General features: G+C 56.1%; 1 protein-coding gene across 1 annotated transcript; it reads left to right on the forward strand.

Annotated features, from left to right (window-relative positions):
- Nucleotides 1-1,732: 1,732 nt before the first annotated feature.
- Dipk1c (divergent protein kinase domain 1C) lies at nt 1,733-19,534 on the forward strand. Its single transcript, XM_070028600.1, has 4 exons — nt 1,733-1,915; nt 9,287-9,958; nt 15,036-15,200; nt 18,527-19,534. The coding sequence occupies exons 1-4, from the start codon at nt 1,733-1,735 to the stop codon at nt 18,734-18,736; spliced, it is 1,230 nt and encodes a 409-aa protein (XP_069884701.1). The 3' UTR covers nt 18,737-19,534.
- Nucleotides 19,535-19,949: the final 415 nt, after the last annotated feature.

Consider the following 19,949-nt stretch of genomic DNA (forward strand, 5'->3'; position numbering starts at 1 on the left):
ATAATGCATTGTTTCACATTGTTTCTCAGACATTTTCACAGTGGTGGAAAGTCTGTAACAGTGCTTTGAGACTGTGCTGTAGAATCTTGGGGGTACCTTGCAGAACCTCTCAGCTGCTCATGTGGTATACATAGCTAAGATCACATTTCCTCCAAGTAAATGGAAGTTGGTGAATTTGTGTGAACCAAGCTTGGCTGGGGAGATCATGGTGCCCAGCTTCTTAATGACTTCCATTTCAGTTTCTTATGGTTTTGTTTTTTCATAGTTTGAGGTGAGAGAGGGGTAAGAAAGCAGCTCTTGGATTTCATAGTTCTTTTCATGGAATCAAAGTTGGTTCCCATGAAGCGATGTGGCCCAAATCCTTCTTCCTGGCCTGGCCTCCCTCCTCCCCGGGCCCCCATGGCTGCAGTCATTCTAAATTTCACAGAATCAGGTGTCCCTTGGGTCCTCCCGCAGTCTGTGCAGCGGTGGCAAACCGCAGCACAGGATGGCAGTCCCGCTGGGGCCGTCAGCCTAGGGACTGGTTTTGGTTCTAGTGTTCACACAGTGCTGAAGGGTGAAAGCATCTCTTTTTGTGGGATTATCATGTTCTTTGCGTCTGTGCGTTTATATTTTTAAATGCCCCATGCTCGGCATATTTTTTTAAACTCCCAAGAGTAAACTGAACGTGTAGATCCTGTTCATTTTAAGCTCAAGTTCTGTTCTCCTCCCCCTCAAGCAGTTCTGACTCCCAGGTTTTTAAAGATCACACTCTTTATGGAGACAGGGTCTGGCTGTGCAACCCAGATCGGCCACCATCTGCCTGCCTTGGCCTGGGAGGAGATGACAGGTGGGCCCACGTGCAGCGCTGACACGGACCCCTCCAGAGCACACTCCGGGCTCCTCAGCCCCAGCCACGGTTCTGGGAAAGGCCACCACTGGGCGCTCTCCACCACGCCAGAGGCCTGCGAATGTCTGGGGGCCCACGCCTGCGTGAAGACAGAGTTGCCTAGGCGCCTGAGCGTGGAGCCGGCTAGAGGGGTGGGGGGCCGGGGCCGGCGCGGCGGGGTGCTGGGGCCTGCCCACACTGCCCCGGGCCGCACGCGGACGACCACAGGGCAGAGCAGGCCAGGGGGCTGCAGAACAGACCGGTTTAGGAAGCCAGCTGGGAGCCGGGGCAGATGGGACCCGGGGTCCAGGCACGGCCCGGGGGAGAGGGCTCAGCAGTGACCCGAGGGGGTCAGGAGCGAGCGGTGACCCGAGGGGGGGAGGTCGAGCGGTGACCCGAGGGGCGCAGGGATCCGGGCTCGCCGCGCGCCCCGCCCGGCTCTTGAAGGAGCAAAGTTCGGCGCGGGGCGGCTCGGCGCGAGCGGGGCGCAGGCGGGGCCTGGAGCGAGCACGGGGTCCGCCCGGACGCCGCCGCACCCGCCGTGCGGATCCGCTCCCTGGGCGGCCGGGGTGCGCGGGCCGCCGCGGCGTGGCCGTGGGGACGGGCGGCGGGGACTCCCGGGAGGCGCGCCCGCCGGAGCCCGCCCCGAGGCGCGGGGCGCGGGCCCGCGGCCGTCCAGGCAGCGGGAGCAGGCGAAGCGACCCGCGCTCCGCGTCCGCAGCGGGGCTGGGCTCGGGGAGCGGCGCGGACCCCAGGGGGCCCCGGGCGGCCCGGCCTCCCCCGCCCCGCCCCTCCCCTTCCCCGCCCGGCGCGCGAGGGCCCGGGGCGCGGGGCCGGCGGGCGCCGCAGGCGGGCGGGCGGACCATGGCGCGGGGCCGGGCGGCGCGGCGCGGGCGCTGCGGGCGCTGCGGGCGGCGCGCGCTGCTGGCGGCGGCCGCGTGGACCGCGGGCTGGGTGCTGGCGGCCGCGCTGCTGCTCCGCGCGCACCCGGGCGCCCTCTCCGAGCGCTGCTCCGACGCGAAGAGCCGGCGCATCCTGGACGCGCTGGTAGGTGCCCCGTCCCCCGTTCCCCCGCCCCGTCCCCCCGCGTCCCCCGTCCCCGCGCGGCCCTGGGCGCCGCTTCCCCCGAGGGGAGGGCCGGCCGCGGGCGCGGGGCGCCGCGGGGATTGGCTCTTTGTCCCTGGACGGCGCCCCCACCCAGGAACAAAGTTTGCGGCTCGGTTCCTGGCCCTGGGCGCTCACAGCCGGTCCGGGCTCCCCGGCGCGCGGGCCCGCCGCCCGGGCCGTCCCCGCGTCGCCGAGCCCGAGGCGGACGGCCCCGCGCGCCCCGCGTCCGTGGGAACGCAGGCCGAGGCACGCAGGTGAGCGCGCGGCCAGACCCCGGTCCCGGCCCCGGCCCCGGCCCCGGCCCCGCGCCCCGCGCCCCGCGCCCCGGCTCCGCGCTCCGATCTCGCGCCCCAGCCCCGCGTCCCGGCCCCAGCCCGCGCTGCAGCCTCCAGGCTGACGCGGGGAGGCTCCGCAGGGCTCCCCGGCCGGGCTGGGCTGCTGGGCACCGAACCGCAGACACCCGTCCGCCCGGCCTCCTGCCCGGGGACACGGCGCCCGGCCGCACGGAGGGGCCGTCCTGGGCAGGAGATCCGAGGCAGGGGCCGCGGCCGTCTGCTCCCGACCTCGCTGCGATAGCGACCCGGCCCAGCTGGTTTCAGAGATGATCGTTTCCTGAGAAACTTCCAGGAAAGACGCAGAAAGTTCTCGGCCCAGTTGCTTCCACACGGGTGGGTTTTGAGACAAGAGCCAAAGATGGAAAGGTAAAGGAGCTGGGGCCAGGCGCTGGTGGCTCAGGCTGCGTCCTAGCCACCCCGGAGGCCGCGATCTGAGCGTGGGTCCCAAGTCAGACAGGGAGAGAAAGTCCACGAGCCTCATCTCCAGAGGACCCGAGCAAAGCCAGAGAGGACCAGTCCAGGGTGAAAGAGCTAAGCCCTGAGTTCAGACCCCAGCATCGAGTGCACTAGCTCTGTCTCTCTGTCGCTGTCTCTCTGTCTCTCTGTTGCTCTGTCTGTCTCTCTGCCTGTCTGTCTCTCTGCCTGTCTGTCCCTCTGCCTGTCTGTCTCTCTGCCTGTCTGTCTGTCTCTCTCCCTCTCTCCTCCTCTCTCCTCTCTCTTCCCTCTCTCACTCTCCTCTTCCTCTCTCCCCCACTCTCCCTCTTTCTCCCATGCACACCCAAAGTAAATGATCGTCCAGTGGAATTTGGGGAAACTAAAGAAGTCAGACAATTCATGTTTCCTCCTTGTTGGACGGCTGTCCAGTTACCTCTTTCAGTCCCGTTACACTGAAGTTCCCCTAAGTTTAACTTGTGGGAGCTCATAGTAGTTCTCAGTTGACCCATCTACAAACCTCTTTCACCTATAAAGATTTCCTTCCTTTATTTGGGGGCAGCTGATCGATTAATTAAAGAGAAAATACTTTTCCTAGTGAGCAGGACCTGCTTACAAATTTCATACAGCAATCTTTTAGATTAAAATTTTTAAAAAATGAACACTACTTTTCAGGCGGGGAGAGATCTAATGGCACGTAAATAGCCTGATAGAATTTAAGTAATTGCTAATCATTACTTTCCCAGCATCCCAGGTTGTAAATTAAAACCAATTTGTTTAGAAGCCTCGCCCATCTGTCTTCAATGACAGCCTACGGAGCTGGCATTCCTGTGACATACCACCGAGGAGCTTGGCCCTGCCTCTGACAGCCCTCAGTCTTGACTGTTGCCCCCAAAATGATTCAGAGTCTGACATTCCTAGTTTGTCTGGCAGTGTTCTCAGGTGAGCTGCTGACAGAGTCACCCGGCTGGCCCAGGGTGATATCTCCCCACCCCCACGTCACCCCCACCCCCTTTCTGGCTGTGCTGACCCGGCTGCCCAGCAGAGGCTGGCATTGTGGTTCCCAAAGACTACAGCTGAATTGCGCCTCTGTGCCGGCTCTCAGCACTTTTCATTCTGCCTGGCTTTCATCCTACATAATAAAACTGGTTGTTATTTTTCTGACCGGCCTCCAGACACTCATTAGCTTTCACTCTGAGTACCGGAGTGCAGATGAAAACTGGAGCCAAAGGTTCTGGCAGAGCAGGGGCCTGTGGTGAACATTCTCCACAGCAGCCGGGTTCCCAGGCTCTTGCCTGCCAGGGGCCACTGCGGCCTGCAGGGAGAACTTACCTGGTACATCAGCTGGCTGGGAAAGCCCAGAACCGGTTAGGAGACAAAGTCAGATGTCTACACCATCTCTGTCCTCTTTTGAGGGAGCCAAGCACATTTCCTGAGCCTGTGGCTGCACATCTAGAATCAGAGGCAGGAAGATCCTGAGTTCCAGGCCAGCCTGGGCTACATGGTGAACCCCAAGCTCAAGACATAAATAAAACCAAATGAGTCTCTAGCAAAGCTGACTTCACATGTTCTGAAGGATTCGAGCCTGCCAGACCGCACCAGTCCACTTCGGAGCTTTCCAGTGAGGACGGCATCCATGAGCTGGGACCGCTCACCAATGGGCTGTGGTGCCGTCTGGGAGGTTGAGCCCATGGAAGAGAGTTTGGACGTGCTTGATTGTTAGAGTTGGGCTCTCTCTCCCTGTGGACGGGCACTGGAGGTGCCCGCTCCGTTGATGTCCACTCGCCAGGCACTGGGCTTTTGTTACTCCTTTTATTATGCCTTACATTTTGCATAATCCCCTCACAGACTCTACAGTATTTTTGCTTTTACTATCCCATTTATAGATGGTAAAACTGAGCATCAGGGAGGCAAATTTCCCTGCTTCACAGTCGTCAAGGGCCAGGCTGGACATGGTTGAGTCCTGTGGTAGAGACCAAGGGTGGTAAGTGGCTTCTCCCACAGCGAGAACTCAAAGCTGTACCTGAAGGTGTAGACAGCCCTTCCATAGCGTGCCATTTTCAAAGCAATGCAAAAACATCCCCCTGTGCTATGCAGAAGGCTCCTCTGCCTGGTACTCCTCCCGGGAGTGCTCTGGCCACGTTGGTAAAGAAGAAAGGGGTTTCCCGGGGAGCCTTTACCTGCTGCATACTGCAGCGCATGGTGTCACAGCCTGGAGAAAATCCCCTCATGAAATATGAATGGCGCCAAGGACCTTGGTGCTCCTTCAAAACAAATACACAAAAGGAAACCCGGTCCTTTGGCATGATCTCTGAGACCTGCCAACAGTTTCTGAGACTAGAGTCGACAGGCTTTGTTCTTGTCTGAGAACCGTGCTACAAACGGGAAAGATAATGAGCAACAGCCACAAAGAACACTTCTAGCACAAGCTAGGACTGGTTGGACAGAGTCTGCATTTGTAGGCATATACACATATTGACGGAAATGCAAACCTACTGCCATTTAATTTAAAACTATGCTGGAGTTAGCCACATTGAGACCTTTTCACCCCGTTGATTTGTGAATTCCATGCCTGTGAATCTTAAAAGCACATCCATTGGGTGTTCACGTAGCTGGCAATTAGATAGATGAAAGTAGACTTAACTCCAGGCATGGAGGCTCACATCTGGAATCCTAGAGACTTGAGAGGTGGAGATCCAGAGTATCGTCATTTGAGGCCAACCCAGGCAGGGAATTTGAGAGACCTATCTCAACCAAAAGCTGGATATTGTGCTGTGCTCTGGTTATCCGAGTTATGGTGGAAGTATTTATAGGAGGATCGAGGTTTAGGCCAATACTGTCCAAAAGTGAGACCTTTTCTCAAAAATTACCACAGTGAAAAGGGTTGCAGGTATGGCTGAGGTGCTAGAATGCCAGCCCGGGGAGTGCAAAGCCCTGGTTCAAAGTGCAGTATAGAAAAATAGCTTCAACAGGATATGCCGCTAATACAATAAGGCAACTCGTGTCTCACATTATGAGATGTTGTAGGCTATGGGCTTCAACGCAGGGCCTGAGCGCTGTCCCTGAGCTTTTCTACTCAAGACTAGCACTCTACCACTTTGAGCCACTGCTCTACTTCCAGTTTTCTGGTGGTTCATTGGATATAAGAGTCTTATGGACTTTCCTGCTGGGGCTGGCTTTGAACTGTGATCCTCAGATCTCAGCCTCCCGAGTAGCTAGGATGACAGGCGTGAGCCACAAGTGTCCAGCATAAGGGGTTTTAATTACCTTTAAAGTTGCAATTTATATATCAAGTTTATTGTATTTCAAATTGCTGGATTAGGTCTTTCTAGAGCCAGCAACCACAGACCAGTGGGAAATGTCTGAGAACGTACGTGGCCCCGCTAACCTGCCGTGGATGGGGATACATTTTGCCTTCTGCATGAGAAGTGGGAATGCCAAAAGTTTCCCAAGAATGACAGCTCTGAAATAGACGCACCCATATAGAGTTCTCAGCGCATGCTTTGATGTAATGTCAAGTATCTGACAGCTGAGGTGCCAGGGCCACTAGCAAGTGAGCTCAGAAGCCTGGGACCTCACCCGTGGCAGCTGGCAGCCCGAGGCCTGGCTCTGGTCACTCCACTCACCTTCCGGCCTTTTTGATTCTGGGTTTCCCAGCAAGAAACCAGCTGGGTGGGGGGCTCACTTCGAAACCACTCTGCTGACCTCCAAAAGAACGGCCAAAATTAAGATTCCCCTTCAAAGCCTGTAGACCGATGCCAGCATCAGTTACACCATTGTTCAAAATGTCTTGCAAATCCTGTTTGGAATTGCCGTCCACGTTTGCTGGGGCAAGTGTAATGTATGTTCAGTTTCCTATGTTATTTCATTGCTCTACTGCCTCCATGAGTGTGTGAGTGTGTGTGTGTGTGTGTGTGTGTGTGTGTGTGTGTGTGTGTGTGTGTAATGTAACAGCAACACTGTGCTGCTAGACCCAGGGCACACAGCACAACCCGGATGTGGTTTAGTGAGAATTGGGAGCAGAGGCACCCTAGGGACCAGGGGCAGATTCGGCGCATGCAGGACTGGAGGGAGGCACGTTTGTCAGAGGATGGTGTTTGGGATGGAACATTCCGTTCTGTCTTCAGGTGTATGCTGGAGCTGCTCTCCACTCTCTGAACCCTTTCTGATTCCTGACACACTTGGAGCTGCATGAAGTATAGGCCAGGCCTTTGCACAGCTGCCCCTATACCTGAGTTTACCTTTCCTCTCATTGGCCACTTGGGAGTTTCTGCTCATCCACTTGTCAAGTTGAGCCCAGACAGAGCTCCATGGAGAACCCTACCCCCCTTACCGTCTCAGAGCCAGGTCTGAGACCGGGAGAAGAGCTAGCGCTAGCTAAAGCCGCCATGTTTGGGACTGTGCGTCTGAGACCTTGTTCCACCATGCCAGGTCTCCTTGGCAGTGCTCTTGCTCTCTGGGCGGCTTGGGAATGAGCTGCTCAGCCTGGCAGCGCCCGGAGGCTTGCTCCGAAGCTGAGCCGGCTGTCTTCCTGTCTTGTGTATGCCAGGCTATCATGGCATGCAGGAGGTTTAAAGGTGTCAGATCTGAACTGTGGACTGAGCCTGGGAAGATATCCATGAGTGCCCATGGGTTCCTTTTGGAAGCTGGCACTGTTACTCTAAGTGCCAAGAAGGGACAGGAGGGCTGAGAATGTGACCTAGTGGTAGAGTGCTTGCCTAGCATGCATGAAGCCCCAGGTTCGACTCCTCAGTACCACATACACAGAAAACGCTGGAAGTGGTGCTGTGGCTCAACTGGTAGAGATCTAGCCTTGAGCTGAAGAGCTCAGGGACAGCACCCAGGCCTGAGTTCAAACCCCATGACCGACAAAAGAAGAAGAAGGAGAAGGAGAAGGAGGGAGCAGGAGTCCGGGGACACGGCCTGTGGTCACTCCTTACTTTGCTGGGGCCGCGGGGGGCACTCGGGGGGGCCGCGCTGCCACAGCCCCATTTGAAGAGCGAGTTCTCTGGCGGTGAGTGATTGTGCTCCTGGCTCCTCGCTGTGCTCATAGGTGAGGGAGGCCCCACTGCATGGCTGGCACCCCTCGCGGCGTCCTCCTCTCCGGGGCTGCGCTCAGCTGCACCCAGGAAAAAGCGAGCCTTCCCCTCCCAGCGGGGCTCCCCTCCAGGGATCCCGGTGCTCCGCGGTCGGGTCAGCCGCCCACCCCATCAGTGCTCTTTACTTGCTTCTCTCTCTCAGTTCTGTTTTGTAGTTCATGGTAGAGAGATGAAGTAGTGCCTTCAGCCCCTTCCCCTCCGAGCCCCTCCTCCTGCAGACTGCCCTGAAGGTCCTCAAGGAGCCGGGCCTTCCCTTCCTTCCAGGGAGGTACGTCTGGGAAGAGCAGAGTGGTTGGGAGGAAGGGCGTGGCCTCTCCACGCTCATTTCATGATCCTCCAGCCTTTGTCAGTCCACCATCCTTTACCCAACACATGTCTATGCTTGGAAATCAGACTTTCTGGATGTTAGAAAGATAAAATGGCATTTGGGAAGCTGAGGCAGGATGATCTCAAGTTCTAGGCCAGCCTGGCCTAGTGAGCTCCTGTCCCTAAGCCCTCCCTGTCCCCCAGAGAAACAGAATAGGGTATACACACACACACACACACACACACACACACACACACACACACACACGCGCGCGCGCGCGCGCGCGCGCGCGCACTTGCGCGCGCACACACACATACACACACTGTATTTTGCATCTAGGGGCAGGACTAGACATCAAACAGTGATTCTTCAGCAAAATGGATGCAGACTCCAGGCAGACTACTCCATCTTTTTAGCCTTGTCCAACACCACGAGTCTAAATGAGTCATGAAAATTGGTAGTTTTCAGAGCCTTGTGATTGTGTCAGGATTTTTATGTGTCTAAGCATTGGAGATTCATTTTATAACTTGAAGGAGCATCTAGTAATCTACTCAGGGTTAATAGAGCTGAATCCCACACAACAACCAGCCCGCACTGGAGAAGATATGACGGAACTGGTGCTCGAGAGCCACCTCCTGAGACCTGGTATGTGCCTCTGGCTTGGCAGACGGGAGGCATCTTCTTCCTTCCTCCTCCTCTTCCTCTTCCTCCTCCTCCTCTCTCCCTCCTCCTCTTCTTCTCCCCCTCCTCTTCCTCCTCTCCTTTTCCTCTTCCTTTTTTTTTTTTTAGAACTGAGTTATCTTTCTGTTTCTATGATAGCTAAAGATCTCTTTTGCTTTAAGTCAACATATATTAGAGTTTTTAGTTTACTTGTGATTCTCATTATCGTGTAACTGCTGTGTAAATAGTTGTTTGGGGAACATGCCTGTCCGTGTTCACTATTGATGCGACATTTAAGTATTTCAGAGTCTGGCTGCGACCTACCTGCCCATGATGGCCTGTCGTTCGTATCTGAGGCTGGATCACAGGCTCCCGAGCGCCGGGGCCAGCCTGTGTCTTTCCCGACACCCGGCCACTGGCGGTGGGGTGGCCGTGGCGGATGGCTGCCCATGGTGACACCCGATTCCCTTCCTTGCAGTGCCGGGACTACCGGGGCGGCTGGCTGACCGGTGCCCTGTGTGAGGACCTGTGTGTGGCGGGGCAGCTGCTGTACCAGCGCTGCCTGTACTACGAGCGTGGCAAGAAGGTGCTGCAGGCCCAGTGGCGTGGCCGGCCCGTCGTCCTCAAGTCCAAGAGGGAGGCCTTCTCCAGCTTCCCGCCCCTCGGCCTGCTGGAAGAGGAGGCCGGGCCGGGCGGTCAGGGCATCTCCGAGGCGGACCTGCTCCTGCTGGTGGCCGGGGAGGTGAAGAACGCGCTAGGTCTGGAGCTGTCAGGCAGCAGCATGGGGCCCCTGTGGCCGGCCAGGAGAGGCCCAGGCTGGCGGCGGCAGCTGGACAGCGCCTGGTCCCTGCTCCAGCAGGAGGAGTATGTGTACTTGAGCCTGCTGCAGGACCTCAGTCACCACGTCCTGCCCGTGCTGGGCTCCTGCGGCCACTTCTATGCTGTGGAGTACCTGGCCCCCGGCAGCCCCCACCACGCAGCTCTCTTTCCGCTGGACGACTCTGGCCCCCGGGGAGGACAGGCTCGGGCCACCAGCCGCATTGCCCTCAGCTTCCTGGACATGGTGAGCCATTTCGACAATGACTTCTCCCATCGCCTCCACCTCTGCGACATCAAGCCGGAGAACTTTGCCATCAGGAGCGACTTCACAGTAAGACAGGGCGGGGGGGGGGGGGGCGGAGATGGCTACAGTGGACGGGGGGGGGGGAAGGGGGATGGCTACAGTGGACGGGGGAGGGGTGGCTACAGTGGACGGGGGGGGGTTGACAGAACTTAATGCAGTGATGCAGGTCCAGCCAGGAGGGGACAGGAGGCAGCGAAGAGGGGACACAGCAGCGGCCCGCAGGTGGGTTCCTCTTCCCCGTGTGTGTGGCAGCCCCGTGGCTTCGTAGCCGCATCTATAGCAGGCGGGCCTGAAGAGTGTGGAGCTTGCAAAGGACAGGTGATAGTAGCTAAGTGACAACACACAAACGAGCCGTCGGCTGCCCGTCCCGCTGCCGGGCCCGGCTGTGTGTCGAGCCCCTGGCTGTGTCTCCAGTGCTTGTCTTAGGGAGGGGTTCTGGGGTGTCTTCAGCGCGTGTCCTGACCCGACCCTGACCTACTGCAGAGGGTGGTGGCCTTTTGTCCTCACTGCGGGCAATGAAGCTGCCTGAGAAATCCACCAAGGTGGAGGAGGAGCGCAGGAGGGGCTTCGGTGTCTCCCGATAAGCAATTCTCTCTCTCCTCCTTGCTGAGCTAAACCCAACATGTTGGCTCAGTGCTGTTCTCCCAAGGCTGGTTTGCCATCTGCTGGTCGGGGGCAGGGCCATCCACAGGAAGGGGTGGCAGGGGAGCCCGGACAGGGCTGGCATGGAAAGTCGCTGGGAAGGGCTGGGTTCCGGTTCCCGCCACCCACCCGCAGCAGGTTTATTCGAAGGCTGCCTGCACCAGGCCGTGAACAGCCGCGGAGCTGGATGAGCTCGGGACCCCGAGAAGGGAGGGACCCTTGCTATTGCGCATGGGCTGCCGGGGTTTGCTGTGTTGTCCTCATGCTTGGCTCTAGCTGCCCTGGAGAAGGTGGCAAGCCAGGGGTGGCTTCCAGTGTAGAAGGGTACATGCTTGGAAGTGCTGGTAGGTTCCAGAAGATTCTAGGAAGCTCCAGAAGGTCCTAGGAGGTTCCAGAAGGGCCTGCACACGGGGCAAGGAGCTCTGTGGAAGCACGGCCCCGTTTGCCCTCGCAGCGAACCCTGTCTTGTTTCTTAGATGAAGTCCTGAGCTGTCGGGGTGTGCATTCCACCCTGCGGCTTAGTGTTTTATATTTTGTGTCATGGTTGTTCTAAAGGTGGTGTACAGAGGGTAATGAGTACCTTGCTTCATGGACGTCACCTCTTCCTTCGCTCCCGCAGCTTACTTCTTAGAGCAGAGGTGACCCTGCCGCCCTGGGGCGGGCTCCCGGGAAGTGAGCAGCAGGAGGAATGCTCGGACCACCATCGGGGTGGGGGCATGTCACCCGGAGTCCCCGGGTTCCGACCGTGCTGAGGGCTGGACCGTCACCTCCAGCTGCTGGCTTTGGGCAGTCCTGGGCCCAACATCCATCCAGCGGGCTCTTGTGGGTATCACTGGATGGCGCTCTGCAGGTGACGAAAGTGAGAGATGAGAAGATGAGGCTCCCGCACTGCCCGTGAAGGTCCGGGCTGACTGGCCCCCCTGTGGGGGTGAAGAGGGACGCTCCCAGGTGCACCGTTCCGATGACACCGTGCTGTGGGGAGATGTCTAGGCTGTGCCTTGGGCATCTGGGGTCCAGGAGGCACAGAACACGTCCTCCCTGTATCCTCCCTCACCACACTCCCAGACTGCGTGGGAAGGGCCGGCGCCGGGCCCCTGCTCTCCGCAGTCCTGTTGGAGCGGAGAGGGGCAGGGTGGGGAGGGGAGGGCCTTCCTCACTACCCCATCCTTCTTTACTCTTCTCATTGAGACTGAGGCACAAGGAGTCCATGGCGTTACCTGCAATTCTGTGATGTGACACGAACGCCAGAGCATCCACATGGTCAGAGACCCTGTTGGCAGTGCGAATTCTCAGGTTCTCCTGCAGAACAACTGAATCTGGACAGAAGCCTCTGCCAGCTGTGCTTGAAAACCTGTTACCTCCCAGCCAAGTGTGGTAGCGCAAGCCTGTAAGACCAGTTTGGGAGGCAGGAGGATTATGAGTTTGAGGTTAGCCTGGACTCCTAGCAAGACCCTGTCTAAAACCAACCTAAAAAAGGTTACTGCCTGGGTGTTCCTGGCACTGGCTCAGGTTTGGTAAAGGCTCACCCAGGGAGGTTCCCTGCCTCCCTGCTGGCCTCCAGGCTGGGCTCCCCAGCTATCCTGCAGAGTCAGGGGTAGGGGGTCCTGTCCCCCACTTGGCTACAGGTTTAGGAATTTTTCCAGTGGTTGGTTGCAAATGAACCTAGGGACCTACTCTAGCTAAGGAAAGTGGGAGAGGAATAGGAAAGGACTCTGGCCCGGCTTTCCATGGGGCGTCAGGAGGAAGCTGAAGATGGTAGGGAAAGGCGGATTGTGCAGGCTCATCATAATTCTACGTGCTAAGAAATCGGGCAGATTTCCCTTTTCTTTTTGTTTTGTGACTATTCAGTTACGTAGAGGTGGGCTTCCAGGAGGTGTAATAAGTAATAAATCTGGCTTCTTCCAGGAGTGGAGAAAAACCCCATCAGAAATGGGACGGAGGAGTTGAAATTTTATCTAGGAGCTCAGGAGAAGCTGGGAAGATTGCCAGAAAGTATTTAAGAAGAGAAGGGTCTTCTAGCCCCAACAAGAAATGATGGATAATGGGCCTATCAGCATAGTCCTCATTTATTTTTAGTATATTCACCAGGCTAAATAATAGAATTAGTGATTTATTTTGGCAAAATAACAAGATAAAAAGATCGATTAAAATAACAGATTGTTTGTCTTCCTTGAATCCATTATTGGGCAAAACCCTTTAAACAGGGAAAAGTTCTCTGTTCTTTATTTTCATTATTCTGGACATCTATTGGAATAAATTAACTATGTTTCCACATGCTCTGTTTTACTAAATAATCCCTAAGAAACCTTAATGCCTTCCAGGCATCAATCTTAACTGAAAGACAAAAAATAGGAGCCAGGGGTTGTGCCCCCCAACACTGCACAGAATGACAGGAACAGCCTGCTCCTTTTCTGAGGGCAAGACTCCCCCAGGGGCAGAGAAGCCGGAGCTGGCCCTGGCTTGTGAAGGCCTGTGGGATGCCGCCATCCTGGTCCATCGATCACATCTCCGCGTCGCGTCTTCAGACCTCTGAGCTAGGAACTGCTTGGGCACACTCCAGGCTCTTGCAGATTTGCACTCTTCTCTCTCTTTCTCTCTCTCTCTCCTTGTTATATCCAGGTGGTGGTTGAGGAAAATCTGCATAATGTAGAAGTTACTCTTCCTCGGCTTATGAAGTCTATTTGGTTTGAAGCCAGGGAGAGAAGTCTGAAATTCCACAGGGGCGGAGGGGTGGTGTTACCAAGTTCTTGCTCTGATAGTGGAACTCGGTAGTTGATGGTTCAGGGTCTCTCTGTATCCGTCCTAACCTGTGCTGCCCTTTCTCTGTTCCATCACTGGGGTGACAGATGTGCCCTCAGCCGAGCCCTGAAGCCACTGCCCATTTCTATCACGGCATTCTTTTGATTGCATGCAGCCGGGGGATGAGTTCTCTCCCACCTTTTGTAAGCCTGGTTCTGGAAGGTATGAGAAATGGGAAAGCATGTGCAACTCTAACAACAGCAACAACAAAAAGTAAATCCATCCAGGAAGCTAAAGGGAGTTCTTACACACAACTGCCTGTGAATAACTGCCCGGGAAAACTGCCCCGACACACATCTGCCCCCGACACACCTCTGTCCCCGACACACCTCTGTCCCTGACACACCTCTGCCCCCGACACACCTCTGCCCCCGACACACCTCTGCCCCGACACACCTCTGTCCCTGACACACGCCTGTCCTGACTGACACACGCCTGCCCTGGGCACCGCAGCCGGGCCCGGAAGCTGCTTGTGCAGGAAGTCTACACAACCTTGGACTGCTGCCGCGCCTGGCAGTGATCATTGACAAGAACCACAGCAATGCTTCACATCATCGGAAGTTTTGTCTTTAACACTGCTGCTTGCCCCACAGTCTGAATATGCCATTGTTTTCTTTTTTAAATTTTAGCTTGTTATTGTAAGGGGATGAGCGAGGTGCAGTCACACCAGCCAGGGCACGAGTACATTTCTTTCTTCCTTTGCTCTCTCCCCGTTTCTTCCTCCCGTCCCTCACGTCACGTGAATTCCCCTGGCAACGTTCTGTGTTCTCCAAATAGGTGTCAGGATTCTTTGAAGGAGTTCTCTTTGGTTTTGTTATCAGAGACCAGACCAAAGTGATAGAGCAACAGAAGAAAAATTTATCTTTACGACATTCCAGAGATTCCTTTTCTTTTTTTAACATGAGGGCTCACTATGTCATTCAAGCTGCCTCTAAACTCTCTTCTGCTTTAGCCTCCTCCATGCGGAGATTACAGGTGTGAGCTACTACTCCCACCCCAAGAAAGCTTTGTACTTTTTTGTGTGTGTGGGAATAAGATTCGTATTCAGGGTTTTACACTTGCAAGGCAGATATTCTACCCTTTGAGCCATACTCCCAACCCTTTTTGCTCTAATTATTTTTCAAATAAGTTCTCGAGCTTTGCCTGGGCTGGGCCTAGACCATGAAGCTCCTGCCTGGACCCTTTGCCTCCTATCTATTTCTTACATAACTGGAATGAGAGACATGAACCCTTGCACCCACATTTTACTGGTTAAGGTTGGGGTGTCTCACAAGGCTGGCCTTGAACCATCGTCCTTCCCATCCCTGCCTCTAAGATTACAGGCATGAGTCCCAGCCAAGATTCAGCTTTAAACACTGAGAAAATGTTCACAGATGAAAAATGATACTTGTGGTCCCAAATCTCAGGCTTTTTCTAGTGCTGAACAACAAAGTTTCTCTTGAAGTTAAAACTGTGAAGCTTGCTGTGTCAAGCAACACATACGTGAAGTCCTTGGGAAGGCCAGTCACTCCCCCGGGTGCGGCCTGGGCTCTCGGTCTTGGTCAGAGTCCTGAGATCGTCTGTAACCTGGACACAGATGCCCAGGCCTGGGAAAGGAGTGGAACGTAGGCTCCGCCCCGGAGCTCTGTGTCCTGTGATGACGGCCTGTGCTGTTTGGTTGCAGGTGGTGGCGATCGACGTTGACATGGCCTTTTTTGAACCTAAAATGAGGGAGATTCTTGAGCAGAATTGCACCAGAGATGAGGACTGCAATTTCTTTGACTGTTTCTCAAGGTGTGATTTGCGAGCGAACAAGTGTGGAGCTCAGCGAGTCAACAGCAACCTACAGGTGAGTTTTCCCCTGGGGCCTCTGTCCTTCCCCCAGCCGGCCCATCCTCCCGCGGAGTTGAGGGGGTACCCATCAGGTAAGCCTCCGCCACCCCCGGGGTCAAGCTGGTCCAGCTGACACTGGGATCTGATGGGTGCACATGCTGGCAAAGCCTGGTGGATGTCTTCTTCCCGTAGCTGGGCTCAGCCAAGGGGCTAGCGCCCTGTTTGCTCTGGTCCAGTCTCTGCAGCTACGCAATGCCTCTCGACACAGGGAGTGAGAACCCTGCTGATTCCTCGGGTCGGAGCAGTCACCGAGACTGCAAAAGGGCCACCTAGAAAGCGTGGACAGACAGGAGCGCTGGACACACAGCTCAGTGTGGCTGGGAGCCCGGGGGGAGAAGCTCCAGCCAGATCTGCGAGGAGTCACCAGTGGTTCTGGGCTTCAGGATGCCCACCAGTGGCAGATCATGTCCTCGGTTGCCCACCCTCACCCGAGGCTCTCTGGTGGATGGGGGAGAATGGCGCTCACAGGGCCTGGTTAGAATGGGGAGGAAGTGTGAGTCTTCTGCGGGGAGGGTGGAGGGCTAGGCTGTCTCCCTCCCCAGCGCCTGGTGCCTGCGGTCAGCCACTCCGCCAGCCCCACCTCCCCTGAGCCCTGTCCTTCTTGGGTGGGATCCCACGGCACCCCAGGAGTGCGGATTCCAGCAGAGGCCCAGGGAAGTGCGGCGCGGGGCCATCCCCGTGGGGAGGACTGGCTTTGGGAGACCAGGACTAGGGTGCTGTCCATCTGACCCATCTAGGCCAGGCCATACAGAAGCCTTGGTTTCTCTGCCTCAGAGTCTGCTGGTACTCTCGGGCTGAGCTCCAGAATTTCAGCTGTTCCCCTTTAAGGAGGACTGGTATCGGGGTGCCAGCCAGCCTCCTTTCTGTGGACTCCCCACCCCATAGATCTGCTTGGAATCCCTGGCCTTGGCTTGGTTGGTCTTGGGGCTTGAACTCTGAGCCTAGGAGCTGTCCCTAAGCTCTTCAGCTCAAGGCTAGCGCTCTACCACTTAAGCCACAGTGCCATTTCCAATATTCTGAGTAGTTTATTGGAGATAAGAGTCTCACAGACTTTTCCTGCCTGGGCTGGCTTTGAACTGTGATCCCCAGATCTCAGCCTCCTGAGTAGCTAGGATGTCAGGCGTGAGCCACCGGCGCCTGGCTGGGACAGGGTAATGTTTATCTGAGCATCCACTGCCTCCTAATCCCTTCTACCCAATGGGAGCAGGCCTACTCCCTGCAGTGAGTGAAAGAGAGGCTAAGGCTACATCTTGAGGAGAAAAAGGCTGTGGTGGATTCATTAAGAAAGTAGCTAGAAGCAACAGGTACAAGATACCAGAGTGATGAACTCCAGATGACCAAAACTTGGAAAAAGTATCTCATCTTACCATTTGACGACATGCACATTAACATCCAGTGACAATACAGTTCTTCTGCAAATTGGGAGTAGTCATTGAAATGCTATTAATGGTTGAGACCTCACAGAAGCTGCAGGTTGTCTGGACTGTTAATGTGATTGTAGAGCGCATCTCTGAGAGTATGGGGGTGTTAGGAGGGTTTAGGCTCTCTAGCTGAAGATTTTTACATATCTTCTTGTCTGATTACTGCTTTTAAATAAAGCCCCAGAAGTATAATTACACTTTCTTTAAGACTATGAAATCATGTGAAGCAGTCAGTAGGGGGAAAATGCAGGCTACAATTTAGTATTACAGTATGATGCTGTTTTTGTTGAGTAGGAATGTTATTTGAAAGACAGACACCAAAGTGTTGAAAGCTATTGCTTTGAAATAGGATCACAGGTAGTTTTTTTTTTTTTTAATTTTCTTTCTCTTTCTTACATCTTGTAAATTTTCTACTTTTCCAACTTACATTTTGTGCCCAAATTCCCAAACCAAGGAAACAGAATACAACTGGATTTCAGAAATAGACCTAATGGTAAAAGGCGGCCCTGTGGCCCTGGGGAAGCTGGGTGATGGAGTGTGGTGGCGGTAGCAAGAGGGTCAGGCTTCTTCCACACTTCACTCCTTCTGTCAAGCCAAATTCTGGGTGGCTCAAGTCCTTGCAAAAAGTAAAATCCTAAAAGTGTAAGAAAAAAAAAATCAAAGACCAACCTTGGGAGAATTGTAAATATTGTCCTGGTATGCATCAGGCTGTGGAACACGGCTGAGAAGCTAAAGGAAGAGCAGCCGACAGAGTTCACTGTCTTTACGAAAAACACGTCTCTATTGGCCAAAGTCAGAAAAAAACGTGAGCAAACTTAAAATCGTTGTCGTTTGCTTTACAGGCCGAGAGTGTGGGGGATGGGCTCACAGTAGTTCTGGGGGGCTGGGGGTGTCTGTACCTCACCACCAGAACTTCTTTGCAAAGGTTACATCCACTTCTCTGTGGGGACCTCTAGTCAGGGGGGAAGAGGAGAGCACAGGTACAGCGCCCCACCCCTCCGCTTCTGCCCCCCAAAAGACTCCTCAACAAATACCTGCATGCAGAATCCCTTTGTAAGGAAGCACCGATGGCCTTTAGATGTAAAGAGCATCTGCAATCCAATATAGAAAAGGACGGTCCACGTGACAGCGTTTTGGATAAATGATACAAGGAAAGAAAACAGGCTGAAAAGGAAACACATAGCTTTTCACCTGACTGAAAAGCAAGAAGAATGGAAAGGAAATCATTGTTACTCATCTGTTGGTCAAATGACAGCATGGGTGATGCGTGGGGAGGAAAGGGAGGAGCTTCTGGGAGCCAAGGGGAGGCCCCGCCCTGAAGGAGCAGGGCGCAGCCGTGCGGGGAGTCCGCGGGGGGCGGAGCCCGCGGTGGGTGGAGTCCGCGGGGGGGGGGGAGCCCGCGGGGGGCGGAGTCCGCGGGGGGCGGAGTCCGCGGGGGGTGGAGTCCGCGGGGGGCGGGGGCCGTGGGGGCGGAGTCCGCGGGGGGCGGGGGCCGTGGGGGCGGAGTCCGCGGGGGGCGGAGTCCGCGGGGGGTGGAGTCCGCGGGGGTGGAGCCCCTGTGGGGGAGTCCGCGGGGGGGGGGGAGCCCGCGGGGGGCGGGGGCCGTGGGGGCGGAGTCCGCGGGGGGCGGAGCCCGCGGGGGGTGGAGTCCGCGGGGGGGGGGGAGCCCGCGGTGGGTGGAGCCCGCGGGGGGAGCCCGCGGGGGCAGAGGCCGTGGGGGGCGTGGCCGTGGGGGCGGGGCCCGCGGGGCGGAGTCAGTGGGGGGCGGGGCCGTGGGGGCGTTGCCGCGGGGGCGGAGTCCGCAGGGGGCGGGGCCGTGGGGGTTCTTTCAGGCCTGGATTAACCATCCCCCTCTCCTTAGGTCGTCTGTGACAAGATATTTCGTCCCTGGTTCTCCTCCACTCTGCGGAGCCCTGTCATCTCGTCCCAGCTGGAGCTGCAGCTCCTGCGGGCCGTGCAGGAGTGCGCAGACGCAGGCGGCAGCGCCTGGAGAGTGGCCCCTCACGTGTTCTGGAAGCTTCAGTGGCTTCTTCAGGCCATCCTGAAGGAGCTGCAGGAAGCAGAGAAGTAGCTCTTCGCCTTGACTCTTGCACACAGGGAAGGACCTTCAAGTCATTCCTTCGGCAGCCATTTGGCGCTGCGAATGCGCGAGTGCCCGGGTCTGTGGTGCCGCCTGGAGCGATGGGTGCCCCCAGCCCCCGTTTGAGCCCCTCTGTTTGGTCTTGTCTTCTGCCCTGTCAGCCCCTTGCCTCAGAAATGAAGCGAGCAGGAGGTTCAGACCATGACTTTGGGGTAGGAGGCGCTCAGACAGAAAACACAAGCCGCAGCACGCGGTCCCCTCCGCGTCCATCGGACAAGCGGCCCACGGCCACGTGTGCACACGAGTGGATGTGTTCACAAAGGAGTGGGTGCACACACGCTCCCGAGGTGCACGTGTGTGTATGTAGACTAGCATGAGTGAGTGTGTGCACATGGGAATGCGTGCACACAAGTGTGTTCCTGTGTGTACACGCACATGTGCGCACGGCTGCGAAAATGCGTGCGTGATTGTGCTCAAGAATGAGTGTGCTCATGAATGTGCACACGTCACTGGGGGCATGTGTACATGAGTCTGCCTGTGAGTGCACTGGGTGTGCATGTGTGTGCATGTCTGCTTGTGAGTGCATGAGTGTGCATGTGCACGCACACAGACAAGTTGAGCAGTTGGACATGAAGGGGGTGTTGGGAGGCGGGCTGTCTGGCGTGCTCTGTGCAGAAGCTTGGCTAGCTAGCTTTCTCTTGGAAGTAAATATAATAAAAGTGTGCATCTTCAGGAAGTGTGGTTTGCATTGGAGAGTAGGTGGCAGCTTTTAGTATTCTCTGTTTTTGCAGAACTGATTTAATAGATTGTGTCTTAGGATGCACTTTGCCACTTACGCAATCCATCTTCCTCCTGAGTATGGAGCCCTGGGCCTGCAGAGCACAGTGTGGTCTCTCCACGCAAGAGAGATGACCAAGAGTGAGGGCTGGGCTGGTACTGACCCTGGTGCTGACGGGTCAGCTGCTTTCTCTCACCTGGTTGGAGACTGAGCCGTGGACAACAGGCCATGCTCCGGCACCACATTCTCATCTGTGGATTCCTGAACGCAGCTCTTCTGCATGGGCAGGCCCCCAGGAAGCAGGCCATGCTTTGGACTGCTCCGGCAAACGAGAACCCCGTGCAACCTGTGAGCCTTTCACAGTAGAGCCGCTCCATGTCTCCTCAAGTTGGACCTGTGAGCATGCACAGAATCCTCTCCTCAAAT

Source organism: Dipodomys merriami, unplaced genomic scaffold (assembly GCF_024711535.1).
Source record: "Dipodomys merriami isolate MVZ:Mamm:240054 unplaced genomic scaffold, mDipMer1.0.p SCAF_2, whole genome shotgun sequence".
In the NCBI taxonomy this organism is placed as follows: Eukaryota; Metazoa; Chordata; class Mammalia; order Rodentia; family Heteromyidae; genus Dipodomys; species Dipodomys merriami.